Source organism: Brachyhypopomus gauderio, unplaced genomic scaffold, assembly GCF_052324685.1.
Source record: "Brachyhypopomus gauderio isolate BG-103 unplaced genomic scaffold, BGAUD_0.2 sc84, whole genome shotgun sequence".
NCBI lineage: Eukaryota > Metazoa > Chordata > Actinopteri > Gymnotiformes > Hypopomidae > Brachyhypopomus > Brachyhypopomus gauderio.
In genome coordinates this window covers 189,145-216,844 of record NW_027506905.1, presented here as the reverse complement: position 1 = coordinate 216,844, position 27,700 = coordinate 189,145, and the positions used below count along the sequence as shown (strand labels likewise).

The 27,700-nt window shown below is 41.8% G+C and overlaps 1 protein-coding gene across 5 annotated transcripts; it reads left to right on the top strand.

Annotated features, from left to right (window-relative positions):
• Positions 1 to 106: 106 nt before the first annotated feature.
• osbpl1a (oxysterol binding protein-like 1A) lies at positions 107 to 26,389 on the top strand. 5 transcript variants are annotated; one of them, XR_013125378.1, is made up of 29 exons: positions 107 to 458; positions 2,396 to 2,521; positions 2,664 to 2,749; positions 2,882 to 2,956; positions 3,419 to 3,530; positions 3,789 to 3,874; positions 4,900 to 5,044; positions 5,580 to 5,647; positions 6,965 to 7,009; positions 7,141 to 7,214; positions 7,334 to 7,397; positions 7,519 to 7,614; positions 7,851 to 7,973; positions 8,067 to 8,148; positions 8,700 to 8,806; positions 9,260 to 9,425; positions 9,898 to 10,084; positions 11,826 to 11,901; positions 15,993 to 16,127; positions 16,351 to 16,448; positions 16,595 to 16,777; positions 17,046 to 17,153; positions 17,416 to 17,505; positions 18,957 to 19,083; positions 20,932 to 21,045; positions 21,202 to 21,325; positions 21,621 to 21,700; positions 22,359 to 22,449; positions 24,887 to 24,911. XR_013125378.1 is itself a non-coding variant. In XM_076991616.1 (28 exons), exons 2-28 carry the CDS (start codon positions 2,398 to 2,400, stop codon positions 24,987 to 24,989), a joined length of 2,889 nt encoding a protein of 962 aa, XP_076847731.1. In that variant the 5' UTR covers positions 108 to 458; positions 2,396 to 2,397; the 3' UTR covers positions 24,990 to 26,389. The 5 variants fall into 5 exon arrangements, 3 of the variants coding, with proteins under 3 accessions (XP_076847731.1, XP_076847732.1, XP_076847733.1); XR_013125379.1 differs by having other exon boundaries at positions 108 to 458; positions 21,651 to 21,700; XM_076991616.1 differs by lacking the exon at positions 21,621 to 21,700 and having other exon boundaries at positions 108 to 458; positions 24,887 to 26,389.
• Positions 26,390 to 27,700: the final 1,311 nt, after the last annotated feature.

Here is a 27,700-nt window from a genome sequence, read left to right as displayed (position 1 = left end):
TCCTGGGCGGCCAGTTGGTTACTTCATTTAAAATAGGTTTGACAGGTAATGTCTACGCCTGCTTTTATTATGCTTGCTTTTTCAATACCCGGAAGCATGTTTTACCTCTGTTGACATTGGTCAGCTGGGAAGGTGTTGGGGCCGCTGTTTGGTTGTAATTTTTTTTATCCCGTTTCCTTCATTGTGCAAAAAATGTGAAAAACTGATCCGCTCATGATAGAAAACGGTGTCAGCAGTATATCCAGACAGATCAGCCATAAACGAGTCCATGCATGTATTATTTATGATATGTCAACAGGAAGAGTGCAAGGCTTAGATAATCACATGCGTTTCTTCTATTTTTTCGTAACTTAAGGGAACCCTTTCATAACGTTCACTTTTCATCTTCAGTCTCAACGCTATAAGTCATGGTACAATTTCAATCAGAATCCAAAGTCGGGTTAAAACAACAGATACGGGTAAGTCGTCAACCCAGTAAAGGGTTATACTAACAACAAAATGTAGATTAGTAAACTTGTGGCAAGCTTTCGTTTTTCTCGTTATTCTTTTTGGCTGACTTAGCAGTAGGGTGTGTAAGTTAAGAATTTACAGCCAAATGTTTTGGCGAAAAGTTATAAAAGTCAAATTATTTATTTATGGAGTATGGACGTACTCCAGTATGGAAGTCTGGTACACTTTCACGTGGTACTTTTCTTCACGGGAACATTGACTCGCTTCATCTTTCCCTTCATCCGATAGCCAGTGGCCGAAAGAATTGTTCGTCTGTAATACACAGGTGACCATTAATAGGACCACATTTTCACAATAAAATAAGTTTTTTCTAGACTACACGTTGTTGATTATTGATAAAGTTTTAAAACCTAATTTACCCCCGCGAACACACTGATAGCCTATGTATACACACAGCAATTGCTTTAATCATTGCAGGGGTGAATAGCCTACTGGGTGAACTACAGGTTTCTAATCATATTTGTCATGAAACTGAGCATTTCTAAAGGTTACTGTTATAATTATGAAGGATCTTTGTTAATCACCAGGGAGGTTCAAGGTGGGTGATTTCAGAGTGCTACAAAAGTAGACAGTGAAAGTAATAAGAAATGACTTCACCATGTTAGTAAAATAGCCTTGAGAAAGTGAAGACTTGTGGGGAAATTTGTTGAAGATGTAAGACGTGATCTGCAGTTTGTAGCATGCAGAAAGTACCATTTTGAGTTAAACAATTCAGTGGAATATCTAAAATGGCTTCAGAGTCTCCACGTTCGAGAAAAGACACAGCAGTCACATCTTGCTCATGTTTGTGTTTTTGAAACCCGTGTTTCCTGATGTAACAGAATGTCACATGTTGCATGAAGTCCTTGAAAGCGAAGCAACCATTCTTAGAATTGCCAATAGCTTTGTGTAGAGCCAGACAAGAAAGAATGCCACTGTGAGCTTTGGTATTTAAAACTGAGAAAGTGTGTAAATAAGATGATAAACACATCAAGTGATGTGTATAAACTATGCCTGTTATTTGAAGTAGGCTATATTGACCATTTGAAAAAGAGCAATTTTGAAGTAGCGTATTGCCAAGCATGGTCATTCATTACAATACATTTATAACACACTTCAGTCTGTTTCCAGTCTGATCATACATTTGATCATTGTTGTGTATCAAATTAATGAAATTGTGCTACAGAGTTGCGTAAACATGGCTGTGAGAATTCTGTATTTCTGTTGCACAACCAGTCACATCTAGTCAGAACATGTCATATGAGACATATAATGATAGATGACTGACCCTATAGGGTAATACAAATGTGTTTTCATTCTGATACATTGTTTAGTCTTATTCCTGTCATAGTGTTGACCTTTGGAGTTGTATTCCTACAGCATGCATTTTAAATCTCTCCAGTTCCAGCTCTGGTGTAGGCGTGGATTTTTTCATAATAGGCAGATGTATTTTTAATGGAGCCGAAATGCTACTCGGAAGGCGGCCCACAAACATTCCTGTTTCTCATTCAAAGAGGCAAGATTGCTGTATGAGATGAGAGTGCAAAAGATATGCTTAGTGTTCTGCAGTGGGGACATTTTCAGTCATATCTGTAATAGCTGGGGAAAAGTTGAAAAGTTTAACCTGTTTGACTGGTCTGATAGCCGTGTCAGGGTACTTACTGGCTTAATATTTTCTTGGGGACAAATTGCTACTTCTATACTTCTACTGCTATAAATCTATCTGTTTCTAGAGTACAGTGCATACATTTATTTCCTAGATGTTTGGTGTGAGTATATATGGCATTGTGCATACTGTGAGTTGCTATTTCCAATGAAACATCAGACAAAACTAAACACATTATCTTTGGTGTTTACCAAGGGTTAGTCTTTGGGCTTCTAATGCTTCTCTTTTTTGACCTTAAAGTAATGGAAGAGCTGGACCCAGAGGAACGGTTCCTCCAGGATGCCAGAAATGGAAACCTGGAAGGGATTCAGAAGCTTTTGATGTCCAAAATAAAGGAAGAAACAAAAATTGACATAAATTGTAAAGGTATGGAGTGTGTTGTTCTGTCTGTTGTGTTCTTAGTGTAATCACCTTATTTTAACAAATATTCATCTAAAAATGAATATTAAATATTTATAAGATACTACATATAAAAAAGTATAACCACAACAGTTTCTCTTTATTTCAGGTAAGAGCAGGTCAAATTTTGGATGGACCCCTCTTCATCTAGCCTGTTACTTTGGACACAAAGATGTCGTAGAAGAATTGTTGAAGGTACATGCCATTTGGCTTCACATCTCAAAAGGGAATGCATCAGAAGTGACTTATTATTATTTAGTAAATGGGAAAATACTGGGGTAAATGGTGTAACTATGGGGTAAAGATTTCATTGAATGCCTTGTTCAGGCTGGAGCAGATGCAAATCTGACAAACAATGTAGGAGACACGCCACTCCACAAAGCAGCCTTCACAGGAAGAAAGGTACCTCTGAACACAGCCTTGATTCCATTAAGAGGTGTGCTGTTGTCCATACGTAGTACTATTTCTCTGTGATACATACAATTTAAAATGTATGTAATTTTGCTTGTTTTTTCAAACCCAGAAGACTTAAAACAGTTAATGACTATAAAAAAATGCAGCTGCAATGTGTAAATGTTACATTACCGTGTCCTGGTGGTTATTTAAAAAGCTTTGTGAAAATGGTTGGCATTTTTATGAAACATGCTGGAAATCAGAACCGTATTCAACACACACATCTAGGGGCAGTCATGGCCTGGTGGTGTGTGTGTGTGTTAACTGCACAGATGGGTAAAAAGCGGAGGACAAATTTCAATTGCGGTGTAAAAAATCACAATTGACAAAAAATATGGCAAAAAAAAAATCTATGCACGTATACATTATGATATTGTTTGTCATGGATCTTTTCATCCTTGTGTTTAATAGGAAGTAGTTATGCTCCTTCTTCGGTATGATGCTTGTGCTTCAGTCATAAATGGAACAGCTCAGATTCCTAAAGACATTACCCACAATGAGGAGATCAGAAGCATGTTGGAGGGTAAGCAGGCAGCCTTCTCCATTTTCATGAACATTTGACCTTTAAACTCCTGGTTTGTTATTTAGCTTTTAAGCTTAAAGTATGTAATTCAGTTACCATTTTAATTGTTATGTAACTACAGTGAAATTAATATGAAAGCTGTGTGCAAAAGTGAGGAGTAATGAGTGGATATTTCCTTTTTTTCAGAAGCTCCATCACTTTGTGTCTAGATCTGTTTTCTCAGTGATGTTTGTTTGTATGTTTGTTTGGTTGTGCCAGCTGCTGAGAGGACTGAGCAGAGGAAACTGGAGGAGCAGCTGTTGGAAGCAGCACGAGAGGGAGCCACACCCACCCTCTTAAAACTGGTACCAGTCTTACCAACACGTGGATGTTCTAAATCAGGGTGCCCATTACGTCCATCGACCGCTCGATCGCGAAGGAATCCGGGTAGATCGCATGACATTAAAAAGAAGTGGATGAATGACAGGATATCGTCCATCTGCTCTGACGGTTGTATATATACACCACCCCGGTAACAATTTACGTTCGCCACCCCCCCCCCCCCCCCGTCAACAAATTACACTCGGGGAGAGGTAGATCTTTCTGACTTGGTCATCTTATAAGTAGCTCGCAACCTGAAAATTTGTGGGCACCCCTGTTCTAAATCACTGTATGACATTTGACCTGGACACTTTTGTCCCTCTTTTAAAGTTCACAGAAAAGGCTATAATTTTTTTTTGTTCTTATCTTAATCCATTTATGCCTAATTCTTGCCTAAAACAAGCTGAATTTTGTCAGTGAAATTTGGACCATTTGGGTCAGTCATGGGCAATATTTCAGAGTAAAACAAAGTTTATTAAAAGTATTTTTAAAAATGGATCGATCCAGAGATCTCTGTCACATGCACCCAAAGCGCCTGCAAGAGAGAGCCGGCCCCTCTCCGTAGTCAAGGATGAGAAAGTAAACAAGTGTGAACATTAGTCAAGGCCTTATATATTTACAGTGCACTTAAAATTAATTAAATGTGAGATTTTCCACTACACTGTCTATGTCCCCAGTCATTGCAGTATGTTGTGCAGTATTTATGCTTCCCTGTGTGTGTTTGTGTGAGCAACATTGCTATTCACACAACCTCTTCCTGTAACTTATGAACACTAGAGGGTGATTCAAAGACTTCACACCCTGGTCTGTCACTTATCTTTTCTGATGTTCCCTTGCAAAGTTATTAAATTCTGAAATTGACAGCCATGTCCTGCAGCTTGAATGATTCCTTTTTTCCTCATTAACTTTAAGCCTAAAGACTCAACTAAGGCTAAGGCGAGAAATGGCTAGCAGCCACTGAGCAGACCTGGTCTGTTGCATCTCAACATGTTTTATTCTCTTCTTGTAGCTGAACAGAAAAAACCCTCCCAGCATTAACTGCGTGGACCTCCTGGGTAACACGCCTGTGCACTGCGCTGCTTACAGGGGCCAGAGACAGAGCGCAGTTCAACTCCTCCATAATGGGGCCAACCCCAACATCAGGAACAAGAACAGTAACAAAACTATTCATCTGTTATCTATTATTGATCATCTCTTATCCATCATACAGATACATGGAGTTATTAGTGTACACTAGAGCAAACACAAAAACTCAAATAATGACAAGCATTTTTGTGAACTGAAATAAATAAGCAAAATCTAAATTGTATCAAATATGCCAACAAAGCTCATAATAATAATAATAATAATAAGATAATAAATAATGATGACTATCTTATTTCTTAATTTCTGAGGTTTTACTATTAAATGAAAAACATTTTCAATGTGTAAAGATTAAAAGCTTTTATAGATGGTATGTATTGTATATCGCAGGCTACAGATCTGGATACTGTACTGAGGGTATGAAAACTGAAACTAAAACATATAAAAGTAAAAAATAAAAAAAAAACTCTAAAAACCCTGTAGTCATACCATGCTGTGCCATCATTTTCATTGCACGCTCTGGGTGTAGTGTCATGCAGTGTAAGTGTGTAATCAGAAATGTGAAGGCTTCAGTCTCCTGTTTTATTTCTCCTGGCTTACTTTCAGATCAGACTGCGTTTGATCTGGCGAAGGACACAGAAATGAGGCAGATCTTGGAGAGGAACATGATGAAAGTAAGTGCAGTGTATTTCTGCCTGTCTACTTACATTTAAATTACAATATCACTGTTACAAAACACTTATTAAGCATTTCAATGGACAGACATTAAGAAAAGACAAGATAAACCAAAAGCAACTATGTTATTAGTTGCAATTATAATTATAAGCAATTTAGTTTAACCAATTTAGTATAAGACATTTAGCAGCACTGATGCTCCACATCACATGACATGAGTTTGAGAGTCACACTGAGTCACATGATATGAGATATTTGCTTGTACTATGCTTGCTCTTTCTGTTTGTCTGGAAAACTTTTACTTTTTTACTTTTAATGCAATACAATTTTAACCTCTCTATTTATCTGATATATACACACATACATACATACACACACACACTCATCCTTAGATTCGACAAGGTACTGGAAACATTTCTCACAGAGTCTGGTCCATATTGACATGATTGCATTACGTAGTTGCTGCAGATTTGTCAGCTTTACATCCATGATGTGAATCTCCCGTTCCACCACATCCCAAAGGTGCTCTATTGGACTGAGATCTGGTGACTGTGGAGGCCATTTGAGTACAGTGAACTCATTGTAGTGTTCAATAAACCAGTCTGAGATGATTCACGCTTTATGACATGGTACGTTATCCATCAGAAGATGGATGCACTGTAGTCATAAAGGGATAGACATGGTCAGCAACAATATTCAGGTAGGCTGTGGCATTGAGACGATGCTCAGTGGTACTAAGGAGCCCAAAGTGTGCCAGGAAAATATCCCCCACACCATTACACCACCACCACCAGCCTGAACCATTGTATTGCTTGAACCAGTCTTCTGCTGCTGTAGCTCATCCACCTCAATGTTCGACATGTTGTGCATTCCGAGATGCTCTTCTGCATGCATTGATTAATTGAGTTACTGTTGCCATTCTATCAACTCAAACCAGTCTGTCCATTCTTCTCTGACCTCTGGCATCAACAAGGCATTTGTGCCCACAGAACTGCTGCTCACTGGATATTTTCTCTTTTTTGGGCCGCTCTCTGTACACCCTACAGATGGTTGTGCATGAAAATCCCAGTAGATCAACAGTTTCTGAAATACTCAGACCAGCCTGTCTGGCACCATCAACCATGCTACGTTCAAAGTCACATAAATCACCTTTCTTCCCCATTCTGATGCTTGGTTTTAACTGCAGCAGATCGTCTTGGCCATGTTTACATGCATAAATGCATTGAGTTGCATTGAGTCAAGTGGCTAATTTGGCATTTGCGTTAATGAGCAGTTGGACAGGTGTACCTAATATATATATATGTTTTTCTTTATAGGGTACTAGGCGCTATGTTCAGATGTTTGAAGGACCTCTTTGGAAGGTACAATAGTGGACTCTTGTGGACAGTGTTGGAGTACATATCGTTGTTACTGTTAGAGTTGACAGTCCAAATAAATCATTTTATTACTAAGCTCTTAAAACCACTTCTCCGTTACACTGTATCTGTCTTAGAGCACACGGTTCTTTCGATGGCGTTGCTACTGGGTTGTTCTTCAAGATGGAGTCTTGTCATGGTACTCAAACCAGTAAGTATATTACAAATGCTTTTACAATTCACAGACTTGCTAAAAAAACAATGTATTTACTACAGAATGTAATAGGTTTTAGTTCAGTCATTCATGACCTCCATCCTGTCTGAATTTAGGCCAGATGCAGCTTCCAACAGTCAGAGGCAAGGATGCAAACCCCTCACTCAGGCCCAGTGTAGTGTAAGATCAAACCACAAAGAATTACAAAATACACAAAATAAATGTGAATAATTACAAAAGGAATAATCACTTCCAGATTTTTGTTTGTTTTGAGTTTTAACCTGCAGTTTTGCTCCTGCAGATTAAAGAAAACTGCTATTTTACACTCAAATGCTTTGATGATAGCATCCATCATTTTAAAGTTTCACCAAAGGATAACCCAGAAGCGACCAGAAAAGTGAGTGCACTTTTGCTATTGCCAGACATTTCCCCAGAATCAAGAACAAAGGAACACACACACACACACACACACACACACACACACACACACACACACACACACACACACACACACACACACACACACACACACACACACACACACACACACTCACACTCACTCACTCACTCACTACATGTAGTCTGTGCTTATTTGTCCATCATCAAATGTTGTATGTGTGTGCATTTTTCCAGAAATGGCTAGAGGCTATAGAGGAGCACTTGGCGTTTAGCACACACTACTGCTCCCAGGAACAGGGCAGTGAGGAAGAGGAGGATGAGCACATGTCTTTGGGCGAACTAACTGACTCACTGCAGGTGAGGAAGGAGTCTTTTCCCAGACTTTTCTCTGCCCTTTCTTTTCTTTGTTTGTTACCACGTCCTCCACCTCTGTACGTCTTTCTTTGCCAGCAAGCAGAGACGTGTCACGGGAAGCTGGAGGCTGAGGTGTTGGCCCTCCTGTCGATGGTGAAAGACGATGGACTCGCTGAACGTTAGAGCAGTTGCACTTTTGTTTTGAACATTTTTGTTTTCATCCAAGACTCAGCAAAAGTTGTGTAGCAAAAGTAGCTCATGGTTCAAAATGTTCTCCCCACTATTTTGGTATTTGGGAATTAAATGGTTTCATTTCAGGTTGGTTCGGTATATAAATAATCAACACGACAGGACTCTTCAGCACACAACTGATATTTTCCCTATCCGGGAAATAAATAGGCTCGAGAAATTACAGCATAGTACACATGGCTTCCAGAGAAATGGTTGGATTACACTGTGACCTCTGCATCTTTAAACTACAGTACACTGTAGTTACTGTTTGGAATATTCTTCAGAATATATATATTTACACAGGAACAGGATACAGTGCCATGAAAAGTATCAAATCTATTTCAGTGCTAACATCGACCCCTTGCGGTGGATTATGTTAAACATGAGTGAATCAGTTACAAGCCCCATTAGGTGCTTTGAATCTAAAATATACTTCTAAGATATGTAATGGCAAGGTATAAACCCCAAAGTGTGTTTGTGTGTATCAATTCTGTGCAGGCCTCCCAACTCCTGTTCTGCATAAACTACATAAAGTGTGTGAAACCTCCAGTGAGACCTGCTCTGCTTTTCACCACTGCCTCAATCTCTTCTCCAAGCAGGAGGGGGTATGAGACACACATCACCATGGCAGAGACTAAATATACAGTCAAGACATGCTAATATGAATAATGTTCATGTTAGCTTTGTTAGCTTTTACACAGCTCGAGGCATTTTGCCACAAGGATATAAATTATTTATCTCAACTGCATGCAAAATGGACCCCTAATGTGAAAAGGACTGTTTGTGGTAGGCCTATTTCTGGTAACGTCGTAGTTTGTGTCATGCTGTGTCAGCTCAGGTGCTGTAAACCTTTCAACCAGCATAACTACATTTATCTATGAAATTAACAGCGTCTTTGGAAAAGGCAGATGTAGGTGTAAGGGTGAACTTGCTGAAAGGTTAACATTAATGTATCAGTGTATAATGTAGCAATTCATGTTAATTCCGCATCATTTGGTTTATATATGTCATTTTGTGTGTATGTGTGTGTGTGTGTGTTATTGTGGTTATCTATAAAGGCACGTAGTCTGAAACTGGAGCAGGAGGTGGAGAAGAACAAGATCCTGGCGGGGGCTCTCCAGACTCTGGCCACAGAACATCACGATCTGGAGCAGTCCATGGTGCGAGGCTCCTCCCCACGCAGTGCTGTGGTGAGCGAGGACGACTTCTATGACGCCCTGTCGGGTTAGTGCCCTACCTGCTTGCACTTTCAGTGGATTCACAGTATTAATAAATGTTATTAACCCAGAATTAGGAAATCTAGAAAATGGTTATGGTAATATTAGAAACAGTTATCACGATACCCGTTGATTATGTTGATTACATATAGTACAATGGTAAACAATTAAACGGCTTGTCAAAATTGTTTACTTATGTATCTTCTGTAATATGATCTGTGATTGGAGCTACATAGGTTTCCACTAATCAGTGCTTCTGTTACTTTGGCAAAACTAAGTAAATGAATCTGCATAACATATGCATTCTTGATGCTCGATGTCATGACACTAAACTCTTCTTAGTCGAATGGCTCCTTTAAAGACCACCTGATACTCCTTTAAAGACCACCTGATACTCTGCTCTGGTTTCATCAGGTAGACGCAGCTTCTGCCCAGGGCAGGTTGCACCACTGATCTTGTGCCTCTTCTCCGACCTGTAGATTCGGACACTGAGTGTTCCCTGAGTGGCCTGGAGTTCAGTGGCTCGTTGAAGGACCAGCACGAGGGCAGGGACGGCCTGCACTGCAGCACACACAGTTGTCTTGCAGGGAGGATGTCCCAGGAGTATCGCCACGGGAATGACCAGGAGGAGAAGGACTGTGGAGTCAATGGAGTCAAGAGGCACAGGTGAGTGAGTGAGGCATGTGTATACATATATATATTTGAAGCACTTTGCTTACACAGTCAACAGGCCTCTGTCCGAAACATCCTGTTTCTCTGGAAACTTGATGTACTACAATTTTTAATCTCTGTATATGTATACACACACACACACACACACACACACACACAGACACACACCCATGCATATTCACGCATATACGTGCACATACACATTCAGTACTGTAAAATGCTCAAACAAGTGAGCTGTAATTTCTCCTTTTACTAAAGTTCATTCACGTGTGTTCTGATTATGTTCACCCGCATCATAATCCCCCTCTACAAAACACTGACTCAAAGTAAAAGTCAGTGCTGCTAGAGAAAATGCAACCTGGATGTTACTGTTTCATAGGGTTATGTCTGCTGCTTTAAGTAACAATATTTCTTTGCAGCATCTTTAATCATTTCCCAACCCCTTCCACTGTTTTGTTTTATTCGTATCTTACAATGAATAATTTAGGGCCAGTAGGCAGAGCAGGAGCTCACAGCGAAGGAGTTAAAGATTGATGAGATAGACTAGTGTAATAGTGAGTAATCTGAACTTGTACTGATACAATATGCGAACAGACCGAACGTGTGCATTTGCAAATAAAATCTTTTTCAGAGAGCTTGATGAAACGTTATTTTATTTATTTGTGATTTTCTCAAAATGTTTATTCTGTTACTTAGACTGCTTTCCTGATAGTTAGTAACATTTATTATGTTACCAAATCAGGAAGTTGTGGATGTACATGAAACATGATGCTTGGTCATGGGTTCAACCTGCTCCTGTCATGTCTGTGAGATTTCAGTATAGTGGACCTCTCTACATTCTTCTTCTCCCTCCTGCAAGTGTTGTACTCCTTCATGCCTACATGCCATATATGACAGATGATTCTTGGTAGAATATAGTGGTTTTCAGACCTGACCCACATGACCCCATGCATTAGATATTTTTATGTTTTCTTTCTTAACGCATCTTATTTAACTCCTTAACTGAGTAGATGTAATAGAGTAGGACTTGCACTGCAAAAACAAGCAGCATTTGGAGTGTTTTGGATCATATTGATGCATGACCACTGCAAAATATTCAACTGTGAAATAAATTTAAAAAAGTATCTAAAATGTATAATAATAAATGTATAATGTTTAATATTGCATGAATGCATTTTTACATTTTATATTTGTTTACGTTTTATATTTATATAATGAAGCTAAATCTTTTTTCTAAGACACAACTTAAACCTGTTCGTAATGTGTAAAAAGATTCAAAGCATCTATTACCTGTGTGTGGGACTTCCAGTCTAGATTTGCTTTGTGTCTGTGTGTGAATTAGTCTACACTGTTACTCTAATGGTTCCATTTTTCTGTTACATAAAGATCATTTTTTCTAGAATTTTCTGGAATAACCAAAGATTACTTCTCATGCTTAGATGAGTAGATGTTTAAAGCCTGCGTGTAATGTTTAGATGTCCTTAAAAGCCTTGACTTGCGTCATTAGGTGTGTTAGATTATGGCTGGAACCAAAGACTGCAGGTCAAAGGTGTCAGGGTGCAGCGTTGGCAACTCATGTCCTATTCAGATATCTTGGCTAATACAGATACGTTGTTGTATCCTGGGCAATTTTCTCCCAATCCTGGTCTACTACCAGATTTGAGTGAAAACTGCTCATCCAGATGTTAGTCCAAAGCAGTCACCCTGTTGTGTTTTGTTTTTGATTCCACCCCAGAACGAGCTTACCAGCCCCCATGTTTTCTAGAAATGACTTCAGCATTTGGAGTATACTCAGGACATGCATCGGAATGGTAAACATCACTGACAACTGTTTTAATCACTGTCATTCTAAATTACAGGGTTAATTCATGCAGTTAAAAGTACAATATTTTAGTATTAAACAGTTTGGGTAATTAATTAATTATTGAACAATTCCTTAAAAATGACTTTTCATACCATTTTTTTTTCACATTGCTTTTACTGTGTGAAACTCTGCCCTTTGAATCCTGGTCTTGTGGTTAAGCATGCAATGCTCAGGCATTCATGGTTTGGTGGTAGGGAACTGGTCTTGTGACCGGGTCGTGGGTTTGAGGCTATGACTGAGGTGCCCTTGAGCAAGGCACCTAACCCCAACTGCTCCCCGGGCGCCGGGCTAGGGCTGCCCACCGCTCTGGGCACGTGTGATCCACAGCCCCCTAGTAATCACTAGTGTGTGTGTGTGTGTGTGTGTGTGTGTGTGTGTGTATTGTAACTGCACAGATGGGTAAATGCCAGAGGTGGGTAGGAACGCGTTACATTTACTCCGTTACATTTACTCAAGTAGCTTTTTGGACAAAAATGTACTTGTAGGAGTAGTTTTAATATGAAAGACTTCTACTTTTACTTGAGTAAATATGTGCTGAGAAAAACGCGACTTTTACTCCGTTACAATCGGATTTGCGCGGCGCGCTACCGTTACTTTAGTTTTGTAAATAATTAGTCTTTTCAGTGAGAAGACTGACCAACGTCTCGTCACCCGAGTACGAGTGACCAATCAAATGAAGCCGGTCAATCACGTGATCACATACGCAAACTTTCTTCACCGTAGCAAGAAAGTGACAGAAAAACCTACCGAGCATCCCTGACCTCATACAGCCAATGTTTACATTACAAACGTGTAAAAGGACAGCTATATAATGCGATATAATGTATAATTTTGTGTAATGCTATATCTCTGAGGCATAACGTTTGGATGATGTAATTATTAAATGTAACGCAGTGCAATACTAAAAACCAGTTCTCACACTGATTGTACACACTAGCAATATAGGATGATTAAGTCTGCTACAAATTGATTCAGTTGGTGTCAAGTTGTAGCTACACGTATTGTCTGACAGTCTCATCAGTTAGTGCCTTTGTGGAACACATTAAAGTTACACAGGCCTAATAATTAGGACCAAACAAAAATACACATTATTTATAATAAATAATTTATATATATAATATTTATTTATAATAAATTATTTTTATCATTAAAAGTCATTGTTTCCCGTAATTCAATTTCCCATGATGTAATTTACTGACACGAGACAGTACTCATGCATTTACTCACTACTTGAGTAGCTTTTAATCAAAGTACTTTTTTACTTTTTGTGACGTTCGGGGCTGGACGAAGGACGAGACACGGGAATCCTTGTCTACTGACGTCACGGTTCTTTTATTCACAAATAAAGCGCACAAAGCGCACGAAGAACATCGACTCAATCACAACAACGTGTAAACCATAGACAACGACGAGCACAGGACACTGCGCGAGCGCACATTAAATAGACAAACCATATTAGCCCCCACGTGATTACGAGACAAGTCACAGGTGATACTGATTATTCACACGACATGCCATAACCACGGATATCCATAGACGCAGACAATGCACGTAGACTACGTCAACACACGCCCAAAAGGGAGGGGCCGGGGTCCTCAACGTGACAGACGCCCCCTCCAAGGGCACTACCCGTCCCGGGGTGCCAACAGGACCGAGTGCCCCGAACCCACGACGATGGGCGGATCCGACGCGCTCAGTCCTGCGTCTGGGAGGTGACTGCCCTTTGGCGAAGCGTCCATCACGAATCGCCTAGCACACCCTCCCTGGGAAGACCGGGGAAAAGACGTTAGACAGGTTGAACGGGACGTTCACAAACATACACACAGGAACGTTAACACATAGAGGAACAAACGGGAAAAATGGGTTTGGTATACACACGGGAAGACTCACAAACACTGGGACATACAAACACGTAACAGGCGCCAGGCTACGCGCCAGGAGGAGAGCGATGAGAGGGGAGAGGTCGGGAGCTGCAGGTGCTGCGGTGGGCAGTCCCCCTCCTGCCCTCGCTGCGAACCCTCCGCCGGGTGTAGCGCGGCTGGCGGACGTGCCGGGTGCAGCACGGCTGGCGGACGTGCCGGGTGCAGCGCGGCTGGCGGACGTGCCGGGTGCAGCGCGGCTGGCGGACGTGCCGGGTGCAGCCCGGCTGTTCTCCCCTCCTGGTAGGTCGTAGGGACCTCCTTCTTCGCTCTGCGACCATGCTCTGGAGCGGGCAGTGTGGCCTTCTTCCTCGGCTTCCATCTCCTCTTCCTCCTCACTGCCCAAGCTCCAGCTCATCGGAACGGCTGAACTCCCTCCCCGAGAGCAGTCCATAGCGCTCCCCTCGTATGGGTTCGAGGTTGCGCTCACCGCCGGGCTGGTTCTCCCTTTAACGGTCCTCACGGAGCGTTCCGATGCCACCGGGCTACCCTCTTCCTCTGTGTAAGGCTCACTGTCCGTGTACTCGGACACGCCCGAGCACACAGACGGAGGGTAGTCCTCCTCACCTTCCCCGTAGTCGACGGTGGGGGCAGAGTATAAGGAGGGGGGATATTCCCCTTCGCCTTCACCGTAGTCGTCTGCGGAAGAAGAGCCCACGGAGGGAGGGTAGTCCTCTTCCTCCTCGTCGCCCTCCCCATCATCCACGGTGGGGACGGAGTAGACCGAGGGAGCCGGGTCCACCTCCCCGCTGTAGTCCACGGTGGAGGTTTCGCCCACGGATGGAGGGTAGTCCTCCTCTCCCCCACCGTAGTCCACGGTAGGGGCGGAGTACAACGACGGAGGGTAGTTCTCCTCCTGCTCCTCCTCCGAGTCCCCCTCCCCAAACTCGCTCTCCGGGGTCGATGAGGTGGCGCCGGCGACACAGGCTTCCACCCTCGGAGGCGGAACTCTTCCGCCATGCCGGGGTCCTGGCACGTACGAGCCGCGGCCAGCTGAGCAGCACATACCGGGTTCTGCTCCAGTTCTTCCAGCGTGGGCGTGGCCTCGTGACGCGGGGAGGAATTCCCCTCCTTCTCTCTCTCCTCACGACCGGGGGGGTCCCCCTCAGGCTCGTGGACACCCACCCGCAGGGGCGAGAGCCCCCGGTAGGGAGAGGGGCGCTTCTCCAGCCACACCTGCACAGCTGTCCGGCGGTATTCCTCCGCTAACTCGGGAATCGCCGTCTCCCGAGCTGCGCAGAGCAGGTAGGCGCACTCTGGATCTCCCTTGAGCTGCGCCAGAGTTGGCGGGGCTTCGCGGCGCTGGGGGGAGGAAGACGTGCGGTGATGCCGCTTGCTGGGGCGCTGTGCCTTCTTCGGCCAGGTGGCATAGCCTGGCATTCTTGCGGTGTCTCTTGCAGGCTCGTCGTTCTGTGACGTTCGGGGCTGGACGAAGGACGAGACACGGGAATCCTTGTCTACTGACGTCACGGTTCTTTTATTCACAAATAAAGCGCACAAAGCGTACGAAGAACATCGACTCAATCACAACAACGTGTAAACCATAGACAACGACGAGCACAGGACACTGCGCGAGCGCACATTAAATAGACAAACCACATTAGCCCCCACGTGATTACGAGACAAGTCACAGGTGATACTGATTATTCACACGACATGCCATAACCACGGATATCCATAGACGCAGACGATGCACGTAGACTACGTCAACACACGCCCAAAAGGGAGGGGCCGGGGTCCTCAACGTGACACTTTTACTCAAGTAAATTTTTGGGATGCATACTTTTACTTTTACTTGAGTAACATTTGGTTCAAGTAACTTTACTTTTACTTGAGTAAAATTGTTGAATACTCTACCCACCTCTGGTAAATGCAGAGGACAAATTTTGATTGGGGTGAAAATCACAATTGACTAAATATGGCACATTTAATTTCATTTTCAGTAATCTCAGTTTGAGAACTAGGGTTAGGGTTAGGGTTAGGGTTAGCATTACTCCTTGACTCTTGGGCCGCTGATGCAGTACATTGTAACTCCTTGTGATTTTGATGTACAGTATGGCAGCGCTACCCTACAAATACACTGAGCCTTATGCTTCATTCTCCTCCCTGCTCCCTTTAGGAACTGTCCAAGATCACAATGCCTGTCATTTTCAATGAACCACTGAGTTTCCTACAGAGACTCACAGAATACATGGAGCACACCTATCTCATTCACCAGGCTAATGTCTCCACAGACTCCACAGAAAGAATGAAGGTAACACAATCGGGTCCCTTCAGAACTGGCACCTTGATAAGATCAATAGCAGATGGACAGAAATACTGTCAGTAGTGGATGTTATTGTTCTAACAATTCTAATTTGGAGTGAGCACAAAGAGTTCTCATAGTAGTGCTTTGATTGGTGGTTAGTGAATGATACAATAATCTTATGAAGTACATGTGATTTGGGGTGTGTGTGTGTGTGTATGTGTGTGTGTAGTGTGTCGCAGCATTCACAGTGTCAGCTGTCGCTTCTCAGTGGGAGAGGACAGGGAAACCCTTTAATCCGTTATTGGGAGAGACCTATGAACTGGTCAGGTAAGGGTCACATGTTCTATGCACCCAGCAATATGAATGGTGTACCTATAACAAGGATAGCATTTCTGTCAAACTTTGAAAATGTGTCTATGTACCCATCACAAACGCATCAATACAACATTATGCTAACGCATCTACTTATCTAGAGAGGATCTAGGATTCCGTTTGGTATCAGAGCAGGTGAGCCACCATCCTCCCATTAGTGCTTTCCATGCTGAGGGCCTCCAGAAGGACTTTGTCTTCCATGGTTCCATCTACCCAAAGCTGAAGTTCTGGGGTAAAAGTGTGGAGGCTGAGCCGAAGGGCATTATGACCCTGGAGCTGCCTAAGTAAGCATGCACAGCCCTGCAGCCAATCACATGTAGTGCTTTATTAAATTATTTCCATCTAAATACTATCTACTGCTTAAGAGACTTGCATGCAATATATTTTTATATTTAGGCCCAGGGTCCTTTATATAACCATATATTTTCTGTCACATAACACCAGAGTCACTGAAAAGGGTATTAAGTCTAATAATCTTATTCAGTCAGGTCTAGAGACATAGGTTTTAGTCAGCACTAATGATTTTACTGTGCATTATATGATGCCACCCAGGTATAACGAGGCCTACACCTGGACAAACCCAACGTGCTGTGTTCACAATATCATTGTCGGGCAGCTCTGGATCGAGCAGTATGGCAATGTGGAGGTGATTAACCACAGGTAGGGGCATATGGAATCACTGCTACTGCCATGCATTCAGTAATTTACACATTCAATATGGCTGATCATTCATCATTGATCACTTACATCGATCTGTGCCACAGACATAAGTAGGATGTGTTTGGACTTATTTATTAATTAATGTATGTGTATTAAATGCTGTAATGTATGTACATTGTGTACAGTGCACCCTGTTTATTGTATGTTGTGGTAATGATTGGTAAATTGAAAGATGTTTTCTAATGAGTTCTGTTTCCAATAGGACTGGTGAAAAGTGCTTCCTCAACTTCAAGCCCTGTGGTCTTTTTGGAAAAGAACTGCACAAGGTGGAGGGCTACATCACAGACAAAAGGTAGAGATGCTTTAGTTGATCTGATGCAGTTTGCTATATACTTGGTCTGCTGTTCACCACAGCTACATCTGCTTATCTGCATTTAGGTTAGATGAATTAGATACCCTAAAGGTTGTCCTGGTGTGTGTACCTGTGAATGACTGTAATGACCCTATGCCTGCATGTCCAGTAATGGATGTCTCTCTGTCCTGGGTGTTATCCTCTCTCTGGTGGCTTCTGGTTGAGACATTGCCATTTCTCATCGGTGTGTTGACTGAATGTAAAAGCATTGTGTGGCCTGTTCATTGTAAAAGCATCCTTGGGTACTGAGAAAGGCACCGTGTATGTGTAACTTCATATCATACTGTATATCCAGGGGTGCACATACATTTTTTGTGAGTTACTCAGGTGAGTACCAAGAGATGGTGTTTGGTACTCACTCCCTGGAAAAGTCCATCTGTTATGGCCTGCGTGGTTCGGTCAGCACCCAGCCCCCAAAATTCAGTAGACTGCAACTTGTAACTCCATGTTGATGGTGTGAGTGATTCTCTGCACTATCCGTGTGACCCCCTTCAGGTGAATGATTAGCACCTCCGACATATACTTCTAGACGCTTCAGCAAAGGAAGATCCTCAGAATAGGAAGATATGGGACGTACGTGTTTAGCTTCATGGAAAGCGAGGAGAACAATGTTAAACAGAGTTTGCCGCTTGTCCATTTGCTAAGTGGGCAACTGGACATTTCTTGTCAGCTAGCTTGTTCATTAGCGATGGCTAGTGCCACATTCATGTGCTCCCTGCTCTTTTCATGTTTGTCAAATAATGGATGGTTGAAATTCTTTGAGCCCTGTTTTGTCTGCTAGATGTGGTTGCGAGCGGCAAATCTTGAACCACTTTGCAGTGCGCTCATTGTTAGCTTCAAGCCAAGACACAGCTTGGAGCCACTTTTCTGAAAAAAGCATTTTCTTCAGTTCTAGCTCGCGTTGGTGTTTATTTGTTTGTGGCGAAACGCCAAAGAAGCTGCTTAATGACTTGTTTTTTGGACATCTCCGACAGTAGTTGAAAAGCAACACAGAGCTGGCGCCAGAACATATACAGTGGGGGGGCGTCAGAAAATTTCGGGGTGGCGAACGTAAGTTGTTGAGCGGGGGGGGGGGGGTGGCGTGTAACGATTGTTGAGCGGGCGAGGGGGCGCCATGTAGCGATTCTTGTAAAATAAATGGGTCATATTATTTACATTGAGGGGGCGGGACACCTCGCCTGAGGGGGCGACGCCCCCTTTCGCCCCCCCCGTGGCACCGGCCCTGAAGCAACATATAACGTTATATGAGATAGTGGTGCTGATAACGTGGCGGTCAAGTACACGAAGGCGCATAGTAACATAAGTGACAGTACGCATTCCTAATTTTTTTGGCGCATGCATACCTGCGTACCAGTTATGTGCACCCCTGCTTATATTGTCCATTTGTGCAGCAAAAAGAAAGTGTGCATGCTGTATGGAAAGTGGACAGAGTGCATGTATGCGGTGGATCCAGTGACATTTGAGGCGCACAAGAAGAATGAGAAGAAGAAAGCAGAGGAGAAAAAAAACACCAAACAGGTATAGCCTCCTTTAAAACACCAAACAGGTGTTGCCCCCTTTAAAACACCAAACAGGTATAGCCTCCTTTAAAACACCAAACAGGTATAGCCTCCTTTAAAACACCAAACAGGTGTTGCCCCCTTTAAAACACCAAACAGGTATAGCCTCCTTTAAAACACCAAACAGGTATAGCCTCCTTTAAAACACCAAACAGGTGTTGCCCCCTTTAAAACACCAAACAGGTATAGCCTCCTTTAAAGCATCAAAGAGGTATCACTTTAAGATATTTTGTTTGTTGTATCTGCCATGCTCCCCTCCAAGCTCAGTAACCTTTGTCTTCCCTTCGTTTCCTCATGTGCCGGTATGGTTAGTTCTGTCTTTGTCTTCCCTGTTGTGATTCTCTGGTCTCTTTGCCTATTCAGCTAGTTGTTTCTTATTAGTTTGATCTTCCATTGTATTGTGTTTCTTGTCGTTAGTGGGTGTTTATTAGTTCGCTCGTTGTCTGTTAGTTCATGGTGTGGTGTTACTTGTTACTAGTCAACCCCTAGTATTCGTGCCTTATTTGTGTATCCCCTCTCGTCATGTTTGCCTGGCCTGTTGAGTTATGTTCTCGTGTATAGTCTGGTTTTTAAGTTGTATTGCTTACCCGTTTAGTAGTGTCTTCCCCTCTGTGTTTAGCATAGTCCCTTTCTGTCTGTTGTGGTGTGGTTTAGTGTTCTGTTACCTTACACACAATAAATATTCAAAATCCTGCAATTGCATCACTCCCGCTGTTCAGAATCGTTACAGCATGTATACGACACAGTATATTTCTAAAGCCATGGAAAGAAGCTTTGGTCAAAGCTGTTCTTAAGAACGATAGGCCCAGTGGGGAACCGTCAGGGCCCTCTACGCCCTCTCAGAGGGCCTAAAAATATTCTTAAAACATAAATATATATAATTTATCCAATTTTATTTGATCTCCTTATAGTTTGACAATCAACATCTAAACAATTACAGAAATATAAGCAAATAAATTATTCACCCGTGTCTATTCAATCTGTGTTGGAAGGTGAGGGGTTAAGTGGAAGCCTGTGAGCCTGTGTCTCCCCCTATCAGGACTGTGATGCCCGCTGTTCGTTTACAGAGGGCCTGGCAGTTATAATTCAGCGCAATACCAGTTTCAAATGACAGCAAAATTGACCAATCATATCTTCCCTCTTAGTGGGTGGGCTTAACTGTATAATAATTTCCGCCCACTGTGGCGACGCTAGCTGTCGTTAGCATACCACCGCTAGCTAGTTTTGATTCATTCATATAGTATTGTTAACCTTGTAAATCCTGTAAAGCGCTTTGTGACAACATATGTTGTGAAAAGCGCTATACAAATGTATTTGATTTGATTTGATTTGATATATCTTAAAGTGATATATATGCAATTTCAATTGCAATTATGCAATTTCCCGAAGGGATCCGCCCCAAGGGATCAATAAAGCTCTATCTATCTATCTATCTATATGAATATCAATTCCAGTGGTGATGTTATGGTGTAAATCATACTGTAATTAATACACAATAGCAGAGAGGGACAGTTAAGGTTCACAAGTTTTTTTTCTATCTTCAAGATAGAAATAAATGAATTAGAAAATGAAATAGAATTATGAATGAATTAAAATCAACATTTTACATTTTTGAACCTTTACCTGTGAATAATAGCACTTAGCAAGGCTGTCATTTTGTTATTTTTTAAAAATAGAAAATGGATTATTTAAACCACATCCCACAGGGCCGGTGTATATACTTTCAGCATTCAGATGCTATGCTGAATATCTTAGTGTTATAAATGCCTACAAGTCAGACTCCAATGTCGGGTACCTTGCTTTTCAGGGGTCCAGCCTGGAGGCTGAGGAGAGACTACAACCAGGAGGGGACTCTGTAGAGGTGATTCCTGGCAGTCATCTGCTATGGAAGATCTACCCCAGACCAGCCAACTCTGCTCAGGTGTCTCTCCCACCCAAACACAGACTCACTCCCTCACATTCTTTCTCCTTCTGGAGGTTTCTATAGAATGCAGGCTCACACAATTTTGCAGCTTTTGGAAAACATACTTTTGCACTTGATGCGGAGTCTCATCTGGCTTTGGTGCCTCTGTTACAGATGTACAATTTCACATCATTTGCGATGCAGCTGAATGAGCTGGATGAAGAGACGGAGACTGTGATCCCCAAAACCGACTGTAGACTGAGACCAGACATCCGTGCAATGGAGAATGGAGACATCGGTAATCTATAATCTGGCATTAAGAAGGGTGTACTGGTACTCAAGTTCTGCATTCAAATTCAGCATCACTAGTTATTTCAGTAAAACCCCAAAGATGTGCTTGGCTTATATGCTCTAATACAGGGGTAATCAATTAAATCTTTCCGCGGTCCATTTTTGGCAGATTGCTCAGACCTTAGGTCCGGGTCCGCGGTGGCGAAATGGGTGGTGAACGTAACACTCGTCTGAAAATAAATTCTCGGGTTTAAAATATAGTCTCCCGTTAAAATTTTTTTGGCATTTGGGTCCGTATCCAGTTAATCAGGAATGTGATTGGGTCCGGACAGGACGGCGTTCGGATCCGCGGTCCGCCATTTGGTGATACCTGCTCTAATAGGTCAGTAAAAAGCTGTTAAAGAAAATAGTAGTGCGGTAACATATTTATTGCTGCTGTATTTTATGGATTCCCATGACAAATGGTGATACTACATTTTGTTTCCTATTACTGAAAACAGACTTTTATTTAAAAGGCAAGTGCATGGATCTAAGAACAACATGGGAAAAGAGGGAGAAACTATAAACAGATGTAGACCAAGCAAAGATATGATTTTGCTGTTCTGCCATGATTTAGATAATGATAAGTAATTGACTCTCAGTCGACCACACAGTTGCCATCTGTGAGAGTTACAGACTGTTACATTATTATACAGCTATCTGGTTTTCATGCACCATTGTCTCACGATGGGTCAGTCATCAGTCCTTTTGTATGGGTCTTGTAATATGTGTGGTGGTCTCATTTACATATTAATTTTTGTAATGTATCGCTAGGACTTTATGAATAGGAATTAAAAACACATTGTTACATTTTGCCAGGCATACTGCAGTTTTCAGACATTTTCTGAATCTGGCCCATAGTATTTACTTTTACAGATTAATCAATTCATGCAAGTCACTTTATTGCTCATATTATGGATTTTGGAGGATTTGGAACTACCATGATAAAACTATAAATTAGCAAGCAACTCCATTTTGACCATTTTGCCCTGTGTCCTCAGACCTTGCGAGTGAGGAGAAGAAGCGTCTGGAGGAGAAGCAGAGAGCAGCAAGGAAGGGCCGCTCCAAGTCAGAAGAGGAGATGAAACCCAGGTGTGGATTGAAAAACACCTCCTCTCACTCTCATAAGTGTGTGTGTGTGTGTGAGACGCAGCAGGATCGGTCAGATGCTTGCAGACAATATAGATAGCATTTTACTGATAGATGGAAAATAGCTTAAAAACTGCTAAGATCAAAACTGAAACAGTAGGATTACCAGACGAAAGGAACATCAGAAGAAGAGTAAAAATAATGGTCTTAATAAAACCCAGAAAAGCAGTACACAATGCAAACAAATCCAAACAGGAGTCTTCGGCTCAATCCGAATTGCCGTACTTAAGCAGTACGCACTAGATTTCAATGCAGTACGTTCTGCTCAACCGTTAAAGCAGTACCTTCTTTCAGTAGGTGACTGGCAGTGATGTGCGTTACTCTAATCTTACCACTTTTTTTGGTAACAAGTAATATAACGAGTTACTATTTCCAGTCCAGTTATCAGATTTAAGTTATTTATCCAAGTAACTGTGCGTTACTATTTTTATTTTCCCTAGTAAAAATATATATTTTTGCTTTCTTCTTGGCTCAGTTATACTTTTGCGTCTGACGCTGTGCGCGACCCTGTGAGAGCAGCTTTACAAGTGCCGAGTCCTAGCCCCCAGTGAGCAAGCCAAAGGCGACAGTGGCAAGGAAAAACTCCCTAGTTTTTTTGCATGAGGAAGAAACCTTGAGAGAAACCAAGACTCAGGGGGGGAACCCATCCTCCTCTGGTCGACACCGGTCACCATGACAACAACAAAAATTTATGCAGAAAGAAGAGAAAGAAAAGGAAAAATATGTAATAATGTCCATCATGATGTATGCATCCGGTTAGGCAGGAGGTGGCTGGCCCAGGATGGATCGCTGGTCTCCTCATCTCATTATTCCTCAAGCAGGCGGGCAGCCATGTGGAGAAATGAAACAGGGAAAATTAGCTCTGTATGAGGACATATACAGGACAGGTAAAATTATAAACATTTCTGGAGTGTGGCAGCAACTCCGGCATTAAGTTAAATTATTACAGCCTAGCTAAAAAGGCAGAACCAGAAGGTAACATAGGCTTGGGGGCATTCTGAGACAATGGCATCCGTCCACTGCACTGTCAACAAACTTGAGTGACCACGAGCAGTGACAGGACGACAGCACCAGCGCCCCAGTCTACCATAAAACCCTTCGCCTGTGAACCCCTGGATCTGTACCTTAATCTAAGGGGGGATATTAATTATCAAACGCTAAAAATACCTATAACGTTATAACTTGTAATCTAACGTAGTTACTTTTAAAATCAAGTAATCAGTAACGTAACTAAGTTACTTTTAAAAGGAGTAATCAGTAATCGGATTACATTTTCAAGATAATTAAGCCATCACTGGTGATTGGGTAGTATGCATCCAACCTCGGACACACTACGTTTGCCATTTTACATCATATGATGTCACATGATCATAGGTAAATGCTCCAGTTGAATCATGGGATAGGACAGTGTGCTTCAATCGCGTACATCAAAATGTCTCCCGATTCAGTAAGCCACCTAGGTATTTTTCGCTTACTGTTTAATGCATACTATGTATTCGCACATACTAGCGTTTATCATATACTGTATAGGAGGGAAGTATGGCATTTTGGATGGAGCCATAGAGTCTTTATAAGGATGACAAATGGTAAAGCCAATCAGTCCTCCTCTGGGGATGATTATCTTCATATGGTCATCTGACTGGATGATAGCGGGGATGTTTACCTCACTCTTATGGGGTTTCTGCGAAGTGGAGTGTTGAATTAGAGTGCTAAGTTTGCTGGCCAGCATTACAGGGCTGGAGGGCAGAGTGACAGTATGAAAGAATTCTGTTTTCGTTTGTGCATCATTGTGACTGTTTCATTCACTTTACATCCCAGATTCCACAGTGTCAGATCCAGCAATCTCGAGTGACGGCTGATTGGCTAAAACTTGCTTAACAAATTATAGTAGGAATTTCTCCACTTCAGGAACTGACTGTTCACTTTCTGCCTAACATATCCCTGGTACCATTGTAATGACATAATCAATGTTATTCATTTTACCTGTCAGCGGATTTAATAGTATGGATGATCAGTGCAGGACACCATCCATCCGCCATCCAGGACAGAGAAAAGTACTGCAAAATCCTACTCAAGAACTTTTAGTTAATTATACATGAATTCATGAATTTAACATCAACTCTTTTAAATCTCCTTTGGTGTATTTACATTACTAAGAAATTTATTTAAAAATGAATATGAAATGACAGGAGTGTGGTGGATATGCACAGTCCTGTGGTAGTACCATTATTCTAGTGCTTTTTACTCAATTTGTTTACTCACACTCTCAAAGCAGCTTTACAGAAATCTGATACCCTACTAAGACCCTACAAATAGTATCTGTTTACCAAGATCTGCGATTTTGAATAACAGTGCTGTCTTCTATTGTCCTTTTGATCAGGTGGTTTCAGCAGGGTTCAAACCCTTTCACTGAAGGCCCAGACTGGCTGTTCTCCGCTGTGTACTGGAATCGGGATTATTCCCAAGTGCCTGATATTTACTGATCTCATTCCATTACCATCCAGCTAATGTTTGGTATCCATGGGCAACATCTCTGGTAGAGTTGATGCGTTCTGTTGTAAGCTGTCTCTGGGGGAAGTGCAGAGAGCCTTGAATTCCTTATTTAATGTTGTGATGTTTTAATTCAGTTAAATCATATTTAGTATATGTGGCAACAATACATGCAAATGAGGAGAGTAAAACATGCTTAAGATGGCTATAGTTATCAGAATTGATAATATCAGTGAAAACTCTACCTATACAGACAATTAATTGTGATAGCAATTCTCTACTTCACAAATGTATAACATATCACAATGATTATTCATTTCTAAACATTCAGGTCAAGTCTCCCAGACATTGATTAAACCTATTCTAACGAAATTTGAGTGCCGGTGCTAAAACACCACTGGACATTCTTTTTAGCCTAGTCTTGGGTTTAATCTGAATTTATAGTGTTGATTCAAAGAGTTTCAGAGAAATACTGCTAACTCTGAACCATGTATCATGTACTATGTTCCAAACACAGTAACAGTGGACATGGACACTTTTTCATGCTGCTCTTCTTTTCAGTTTTACATTTTTATGAAATGCCTTTGTTTGTTTTCACTAATGCATTTACAAGTCTTATATTGTATTTTAAAGAAGTGTTGACATGGATCTGATAAACAAATTCCCTTTAAAAAATCATTTTACATTGATGTGTATTAAACAGGGACTCATGCTAGTCACATTTTCAGAAGTAGTAACTCGTATGTTGTATTAGTCAGTATTGTGTTTGTGTGTATGTGTGTGATTATAACTTAAAACATTCACAAGAACCCAAGACTGTGAAATATTTGTTTAGCAGCAACTGCATCTGGCAGTTACAACAGTTATAAAGGTTGGCGTGTTCCTTCAGAAATACTTAGTACAACCAGTTTTATTCCATGGACATTTAGTTTTGAAATAGTCTTTGTCTGTTTTATAGTATTGCTAAAAATGTCAATTATTCAGTGGAATTATTTGTGTGTATATATATATACATCAGACTGCATGGCTACATTTACATCACTACTAAATAAAACCTTGAACAGAAACAGGAAGATCTGTCTGGATGTGAACTTTATGGCAGTAAAAAAAGTGAAAGGCCTGCTAAATAGCTGCCTGCCTGATTTCTGTTTTTTTTTTTTTTGGCAACACGGTGGTTAGCATGTTTGCCTCTCAGCACTTTGGCTCTTTGCCTCCTATCAAGGTGGAGTTTCCATGTTCTCTCTGTGTCTGTAGGTTTCCTCCAGGGTCTCTGGTTTCCGGCCATAGTCCAAAAACATGGAGGTTAGTTAAATCGGTGTTCCCTGACAAATTCTCCCTGAGTGTGTAACTGTGTGTATCTGTCTCTTCATGTTCAATAAAAAAGTTGTCTGAGTGTCTGTACATGAATGTGTTCATGCTTGTATGCCCAGTGGTAGAGGTGCTCTGTAACTTGGGTCTGTCCTCTCTCCCCTGCACCTGATTCAGTCCCCCAGGGGGGTGTGGATTCTGGTAGAGTACACTGGGTGCAATTGGCTGCCGCGTCTCGCCAGTGAGTGATTGGTTGACTTGTACCTGTGTTAAAGTTGTAAAATGACCTTGGGTATCTTGAAAGGTGCTATATAAATTCAACGTTCGTTCATTTTAAAAAATGATATTGCTAAATATAGAAAACTAAATCTGGGTATTAAAATTATGAGAACAGTTTGTATAATTTTTATGTTTGAATTTAATTTAATTTGACCCTTTTTTTTTTTAACATAACATAGCACTTTAACATAACATTTCTCAGACATAGTGTAACGATCCGCGGAAGGCAACGGACGAGACAGACGTCACTTTTATTATAATGATAGCGCAGACAGTGCACGTATAACAATTAAACATATATCAATCATTCAAATTTTATTTATATAGCGCTTTTTACAACAGTTGTTGTCACAAAGCAGCTTTACAAGTGCCGAGTCCTAGCCCCCAGTGAGCAAGCCAAAGGCGACAGTGGCAAGGAAAAACTCCCTAGTTTTTTGCATGAGGAAGAAACTTTGAGAGGAACCAAGACTCAGGGGGGGAACCCATCCTCCTCTGGCCGACACCGGTCACCATGACAACAACAACAATTTAGACAGAAAGAAGAGAAAGAAAAGGAAAAATATGTAATAATGTCCATCATGATGTATGCATCCGGTTAGGTAGGAGGTGGCTGGCCCAGGATGGATCGCTGGTCTCCTCATCTCCTTATTCCTCAAGCAGGTGGGCAGCCATGTGGAGAAATGAAACAGGGAAAATTAGCTCTGTATGAGGACATCTACAGGACAGGTGAAATTATAAACATTTCCAGAGTGTGGCAGCAACTCCGGCATTAAGTTAAATTATTACAGCCTAGCTAAAAAGGCAGAACCAGAAGGTAACATAGGCTTGGGGGCAATCTGAGACAATGGCATCCGTCCACTGCACTGTCAACAAACTTGAGTGACCACGAGCAGTGACAGGACGACAGCACCAGCGCCCCAGTCTACCATAAAACCCTTCGCCTGTGAACCCCTGGATCTGTACCTTAATCTAAGGGGGGATATTAATTATCAAACGCTAAACTAAATAAGTGGGTTTTCAACCTAGACTTAAAGATTGTGACTGTGTCGGAGTCCCGGACGCATTTAGGAAGATTATTCCAAAGCTGGGGGGCCTTACAAGAAATGGCTCTTCCCCC

Coding starts and splice junctions, on each gene's coding strand:
- osbpl1a (XM_076991616.1), top strand. CDS start 2,398: ATGGAAGAGCTGGACCCAGAGGAACGGTTCCTCCAGGATGCCAGAAAT. Junction 10,085..11,825: donor AATGGAGTCAAGAGGCACAG/GTGAGTGAGTGA, acceptor ATTCCACCCCAG/AACGAGCTTACCAGCCCCCA. Junction 16,128..16,350: donor ACTCCACAGAAAGAATGAAG/GTAACACAATCG, acceptor GTGTGTGTGTAG/TGTGTCGCAGCATTCACAGT.